At 38.1% G+C, this 7,500-nt stretch overlaps 1 protein-coding gene across 1 annotated transcript in view; it reads right to left on the bottom strand.

The window, feature by feature from the left end:
* Positions 1-7,194: 7,194 nt before the first annotated feature.
* The window catches only part of LOC138046048 (uncharacterized), a 618-nt gene continuing 312 nt past the window's right edge, over positions 7,195-7,500 (bottom strand). Inside the window, exon 1 of the mRNA XM_068892733.1 lies at positions 7,195-7,500. This exon is cut by the window's right edge and continues 312 nt beyond it. Coding sequence (XP_068748834.1) covers positions 7,195-7,500 — 306 coding nt within the window.

The raw sequence follows: 7,500 nt of genomic DNA, 5'->3' as shown, positions 1-7,500 counted from the left end.
CCATGGTAAGATATCTAGGCTTTTGTCATAACTGTTATTCAAACACTTTGAAATATTAACAAGTTCCTTGATTTGTTAGTAACGCATATTCTTCCAAATTCATTTGGAACACTCTCCTTTGCACTTGAGACTACGGATAGAGTTGCGGAATTACCACCATTGATGATCAAGGTTAGCCGGAAATCCCAGAAAGTCCTTCTCTTGAGAATAGTTTTTCAGAGGCGAACTTAACGCCGCTTGCCCGTGGTGATTTAGTTACTAACCATTGTGTAATTTAAAGATTTGCCAGGTCTTAGTGAATCCTGCATGTGAAGGTCCTTTCAAAAGCCCCTTAAAATTGGAATTTATAACAGTGTACTTCTCACTGGATTCACTTCTTTTGTAAGCTGCTCTGAGGATCATGATTTGTTAAAATCTAACTTTAAGCTAGGCTATTGTTCGAGCTTCAAATTTTAATTCGATTATAAGCTCAGATTCAGTTTGTCAGGGGAGAATTTCTTTGAATTTCTAATGGTCCCTGCCAATGTTCTCTGGTAATGGACTTTTACAGGCGCTAGTCGTGCCAGAGTCACTTTTAAACAACCCGTGATATTAATTAATGTATTAAACACGCGAGCTAACACCTAGTGCGGAATAATCAGAAGTATTTCCACTACCTTTGGCTTCGTGCACAGAAAAAACTGACCATTAGACGTAGGAGGATATGGCCTGAACCTTCACTTCATTGAGATTTCTCTTTGACTTGACTAACATTGTCCCTTTATTAACATAACTTATCCCTGACATGGGCCTAGTTCTTATTAAAAACATACCTCACCTGAAAGATCTTAAAGATATATTGCACTCAAAAACATATGGAAAAATGTTGTGTACTCTTTTGAACAATGCTACCAGGTTGCTCGTCTATTCTCAAGTATGTCACATTAAAAAAAAAGAAAATAAATAAATAAATAAAAATAATAATAATAATGACGATAATAAAAATAAAAATAACAGTAATAGTAATTGTTGAGCAAGAGAAATAAGACGATCCACTACCGAAGAATACTCGCAATCGTATAACTGATAATGTTTTTTATTCGATCTGAAATTAAAATGTACAATGTATTCTAGTTAACTAAATCAATTGGTAATAAAGAAACAAAACGAGCGAAGCGGGAACAACTGATAAAAACTTTTAACAATCCTTATACCATGCGGCAACTGGTCGTCAATATACAAAACTTATGAAATCCACATAAACTAACAAAACTGAAATGATTGATAATATTATAACAGCGATCATAAACTTACTTCTATGGCGAGCTTTCTTAACTTTCCTTGATCGGGATAACCGTGAAACAGTGTAACAGATAAGCAGTAAATCACATGAAACACGTCCAATTCAGATATCGGGTACAACTAAACTGCTTGATTCAAGTTGAGGTTTATCTACTGTTTGTTTCCTGTTAGGCGTGTACGAGGCTACCGCAAATTCCTTAACTATAAATTCCTCGCATAGTCCAAAAACTACGTTAACAGTAATAATGATAATGATAATAGTAAAAGTAATAATGATGAAAGTGAAGAATGATCATCACAGTTAATTTTCCAATTTAAGCAATTGGAAAGAAGAATGATGATGATAATGATTATATCTCGATTGATTATGATGATAATAATAAATTCAGACGGTTTATGAATTTGGTAAGAGGAAGACTAACCGAGGATCAACCATTCCTTTTTCATCGATGACTTGAAGTTGTTTGCAAAGTCACATCACGGTTTAGAATCACTAGTTCAAACGGTTCGCGTTATGAGAACGGATGTTAGAATGGAGTTTGGAATTGAGAACTGCGCATGCCTGGTCATAAAGAGAGGCAAGGTAATAACATCACAAAGAATCGAGATGCCTGATGGTAAAACAGTTGAACCACTGGAGGAGGGTCAAAACTATAAGTAACTCAGAATAGTTCAGTGTGATAGAATCCAACACGAAAAGGTGAAAGCGCAAGTTAAGAAAATACATCCGTCGCGTTTAGGCTTTTATAGATTGTGCTAGTAAAAGTAGCATATTATGCTAGTAGCCCTGATCTTTTTGGGGCCAAATTATTGTAAAATTTTGCTCGTTTTTCCAAATTATGCTACTTTTGTTTTTAAATTGTGCTCTTTAAAAACCATAGCAAACAAGTCCAAAAATTCCACCTTCTTTAATCGGAAGCCGCTTATTCTTGTTAGCTGTATATATATATATATATATTTTTTTTTTTTTTTTTTTTGTTTTTTTTTTTTTTTCGTGTCCGCTTATTGTTGATTGTAGGGAACGGTCTCTGGCAATTGTGGGTGGTTCTGGCCCGTCATTTCTGAGGGTTGTCCAATACCGGGCCGTTTCCGGGCTCAGTAAACTGCAAGGTCAGCATGTAATTGGGATGTGGGAATCAACGTGCCTGTCAAAACTAAAAAAATGATCCGATAATTATCAAAATATGTGAATTATGCTACCAGTGCTACTTTTTTAAAAATGGGAAAAATTGTGCTAGGTTTCTCATTGTGCTAAAAATTATGCTAGCGTTAAAAAGGTCCTGTGATCAAAACTTAGTGGAGGCAACAAGATTCTTGCAATCAACTCGTGGAGTGTATCACTCATGCGCTACTCAGAGGGGTTCATTACCTGGACACGTGATGAACTGTGGGACATCGACAGAAAGGCACGGAAAGTTATGAAAATGAATGGGGCACTCCATTCAAAAGCCACTGTATGTGAGCAGGAATGAGGGAGGCCGGGGTATAATTTCAGTAGAAGATTCTGTTCACCAAGCCATACTGTGTCTGAAGAACTACGTATACAAGAGTACTGAAACGCTTCTTAGTGCAGTCAGAATAACAGACGAATGTGACCTTGAGAGCACAGACCAATCCAAAAAGAGAAAACAGTAAGAAATGCAGGGCAATTGGTCACAAATGGTGATTCACGGCCAGGTTGTTAGAGAGACTGCAGATGTGGCAGACACAAACTCATGGCTGTGGCTGCAAAAGGGATACTTAAAAATAGAGGAGAGCATAATTGCTGCAGCCCAGGATAGTAATAATAATAATAATAATAATAATAATAATAATAATAATACAGAGAATGTGGCAGATGAAAACTGAAGTGATCCCTTTGGTTGTTGACGCGCTTGGTACAATAAAGAAGGGGATGGTAGAAAACATCAAGGAGGTATCATTGCGAGCTACAGTAACAGATACCCAAAAGATCAGCATGCTGGGATCTGCACGAATCCTTCAGAAGGTGCTCAGTTTATTAAAAGAATGAATGACTTGAGTGACTGATGTCCCAGGTGCATGGTTTGCACCCGACTGATGCACAAAAAGAACACCAGCAAAGACTGTGACAGTAGAGAAGATAATAATAGTAATAATAATAACAACAGCAACAACAACGACAGCAACAATGACAATGATAATGAAAGAAATAATATACGAAATGAATCATTTCATATATCATTTCTTTCGTTGATTCATTTATCACGGGAACATTTGAACCCCAAAATGACCAGCTCCTATCATGCCGTACCGGCATCGTGAGGTCATGGGTTCAAACCCCGCTGAAGTCCTGAATTTCTTCAGGCCTCCCTACGCAATTGCTAAAATTCCGTTCATACCTGCGAGGATCATAGCTTCACTTGATAATGATAATGATAATAACAGTAAAGTGATGGTAATACTAATAATTGAACGAAATGCTTATATATTACATTCCATCACCTTTTGTCTGCTTTCTTCTCATAACTGATGATCAAGTATTTTTTTTATTTTTTATGAAGAGAATGCTATGATTTCGATTATTCAAGTCTTGTTAACGCTAACGCTTGGAGCCCAGGCACAAGGTAAGTCAATCCTTTACTTTTTGCTAGTTACGATTGTGTTCAGGAAAGAAAGACAAAAACAAAACAAAAACAAACAAATAAACAAAAGCAAACAAAACAAAGCAAAACAAAAATAGAGTTTCCTTGCCGCGGTAGGCTGTCTGGTCAGTTCTGCGAGAGCTGCCATCCAAAACAGTCGCTACTTTTTATTGTCTCTCTAGTACTTGCAGTGATTATTCATGCTTACTGTAAACATGAAATTTAAAGGGTTGTATTAGATCCAGTTTGCATGACACGGGATGGAAGAGAAAACATATCGCTCCACGCTAAATGCAACGATGGATACCGTTTAGGCGGGCTCCCCCATATCGACATGAGTTTACATGGCAAACTCTTACCCTGCCTTGGAGTGTCACCCTACACGGCTCACCGGGCAAACCCTCTTCACGGTTTACCCCACCTATGATGTCCACATGATGAAAATAAATTGAAAAGCTAATGGAGATTTGTTGCGGCACCTACCCGGCTGATCTCGGCTCCACGTAAATGAGACCTTAAGACGGAATGTCCACTAAGACCGAGCAAAATCAGAAATAGCTGGCACATGCTGAAAAATCAAAATTCTTGATAATTTGTCCGGAGATACTCTATGGTAGTCCCAAAATCTTGGGGTAATTTTTTTTCTTTAAATATTCTATAACTGCGACAAACTTGAGGAAACACCGTTAGGCCGTTGGTGACTTGAAAACTGGCACGAAAAACTTTACTTGTACCTGCTCGTAACTCATTTGGCTCTGTTGAATGCACGTCACGAAAACTCTCCGTGTTTAGCCTATAAACTTGTTTTTGAACCATTAGCAAGTCTTTTTAGTCTAATTAGACTTCTTTATATTGATTTCCAAATTCCGAGGAGCTGCTGAAAATCGCAAATAATTTCCCAATTCATAACTCTGAATTTGGCGCCCTTTTTCATACCCGGTAAAACATCAAATCGGTTTAAAATTAGATATTAGTGGTAGTGGTAGTGGTGGTGGTGGTGGTGGTGGTAGTAGTATAACTTTATTTTGACGCGGTGTTTCCATTCAGGTAAGAGGAATTTACAATTATTAAAGAATAAAAACACTAACTACACTGATGCACTAATTATGAAAACGCTAACTACACGTAGTAACATTATAATAGACCTGCTTTACAAGGATGCCGTGTTTATATACAAGTGTACTAAATGATCTCGCTATGGAAAGTATGGTTTCTTAATTTCATTTAAAATTGTTTAGAGGGTTTGATTGTTTTATCTCTTTAGGCAAGCTATTCCATAACACAGCTCTGCTATAGCTAAAACTACGTTTGCAATAGTTAGTGCGCGGCTGTTGTATAGAAAGGTTACATTCAGCATTTCTAAGGCTGTAAGTAAAATTTTCATTACCCGGAAACAAACGAGAACTCAAATAATTAGGGGTCTGGTTGTCCACGGCGTTGTACATCATAATCGCTTTACTTACAGCCCTTTGATGATTCAGTTTATTCCAATTAAACTACGTAAAAAGTCATCAGTGTTTTTGTCATAATTAGAGAAGGCTATGATACGCACAGCACGGTTCTGAAGCTTTTGTAACTTCAAAGACAGTCCCTTTGAACAGCATCCCCACACTACACTACAATAATCGAAATGAGGCTCAATTAATGAATTGTAAATAGTGAGAAGTGGCTCATGTGATACATAGTTCCTTGTGCGTTTAATGGCGCTAATGCCAGAGGCAATCTTTTTCGAAATTTCTTTGATACGAGTTTCCCTATTTAGATTTTGATCAATATATACACCGAGAGATTTCGTGGTGAAGACCTTATCAACAGGGATTTGGTTTATATTAATGGTAGGAGTCTCAGGTAGATTAGACAATTTCTGTCTGGAACCAATCAATAAAAATTCTGTTTTCGTCAAATTCAAACTAAGTTTATTGGCAGCAAGGAATAATCGAATTTCTTCTATATCTGAATTGATGCATTCATTTGTTTCGTTAACGTTGTTGCTCGCAAAAGTAATGCTGGTATCACTAGCGTACATTCTTGGTTGCGAGTAATGTAAACAGTTGGGTAGATCGTTTATATATAACAAGAAGAAAAGAGGGCCTAGAATAGTTCCCTGTGGGACACCACATTGAAGAAACCTCTGGGATGATTTATTGCAGTTTGCTAGTCAGGTTTGTGTAAGGTTATTGAACTAAGAGGAAAACCATGCGAGGGCGGGTCCTTTAATACCGTAAGACATATGTAAGATCGATGTTTTAGTACCGTTGCAAACAGTGAAACCCACCTGCCTGTCGAGTTTGTATATTAAGCCAGAGAATCAGGGTGCAATTGGCGAAGAGGTAATGGGCTCTGAAAACATCCCTTCTACCGTTCCGAACATTTATAGCAAACTCCCTGGAAACCATCTGCCATGTTAAAAAGCTGGCTACTGTACTGATTCCGGCAATGTTGTTGTAACGCTGTCACTCGACCCTTACCGTATATAACTCCTGGTTGTTAAATTAAAGTGAAGGAATTTTTGCTCTAACAAGATAGTCTTTCAGAGACTTGTCCTTCCGGTAAGCAACCATTGAGGGATTTGGGAATATTTGCGCGAGGTTGTGGTTGCCCGCTATAAGGTGCCAGTGTTTCAATAAGATCTTTTTAAGATTCGGTGTAGCAGGATTGAAAGTGGTAACGAAAGGAATAATTTTCTTGGATGATTTAAGTTTGTTTTGTAAAGCCGTATTGCGCATTGAGAATTTTATTTCGGTTAAGATATCCTCGGCAAATTTTTTGGGGTAGCCCCGTTCTAATTAAAGGGCGGGTTAAGAATTGTTTCTTCTTTAACTCAAAGGATTCTTAAACCGAATTTGTTCTTAGTAAGCGCAAAGCCTCTCCTTTTACAAAGCCCTTCTTGACGCTGAGAGGGTGACATGAGGAGAAGTGAGTGTGTTGGAAGGTTTCCGTTGGCTTAAAATGTGTTTGTACATCCAGGATTTTGTTAGTAATGAATTTTGGTCTTTTAAAAACTTCGGTATGAAGGAAAACGATCTTTTCAGATGACACTTCATGCGTTAATTTTATTGTGGTGTGGAATGAGTCGGCGAAATCAATGAAGTTGTTGATTTCTGCTTTGGGTAAGGTCCACACTGAGAAAGTGGGTCATCGATAAATCTCTTCCAGATGAGAGATTTGTGTGGGCTGGCGGCTAGAAGCTGTTTTTCAATGTGTGCCATAAAAATAACGGCGAAGGCTACTGCCATTTTTGTGCCCATAACTATTCCGTGCGTTTGTAGGTAGTGTTTGTCATTAAATTTAAAAGAGTTCTTTTTAAGGATCAGTCACATGAGGTCCCCGAGTGATGGTGTAGGGGTGGGTATTTTGACTGATAATGTTCTTGGTAATATTGACAAACAACTTCGAGTCCCTCGTCCTGGGGAATATTGGTGTAGAGTGAACACACCTCGAGGGTAGCTAGAACCGCTCCGTCGGGAAGTGGAGTGTTTTCAATTACGTTGATAAGGTGGGTAGTATCTTTTATGTACGACTCTTGTTTTTGAGCGATCGGTTGTAAAAGGGAGTCAACAAAACTAGAAATGCGTTCTGTTGGGCCACTGCTACCAGAAACAATCGGTCTGCCGAC

Source organism: Montipora capricornis, chromosome 4, assembly GCF_036669925.1.
Source record: "Montipora capricornis isolate CH-2021 chromosome 4, ASM3666992v2, whole genome shotgun sequence".
NCBI classification, from domain to species: Eukaryota; Metazoa; Cnidaria; class Anthozoa; order Scleractinia; family Acroporidae; genus Montipora; species Montipora capricornis.
The sequence above is the reverse complement of the archived record's forward strand: the minus strand, read 5'-3'. Positions and strand labels throughout refer to the sequence as shown.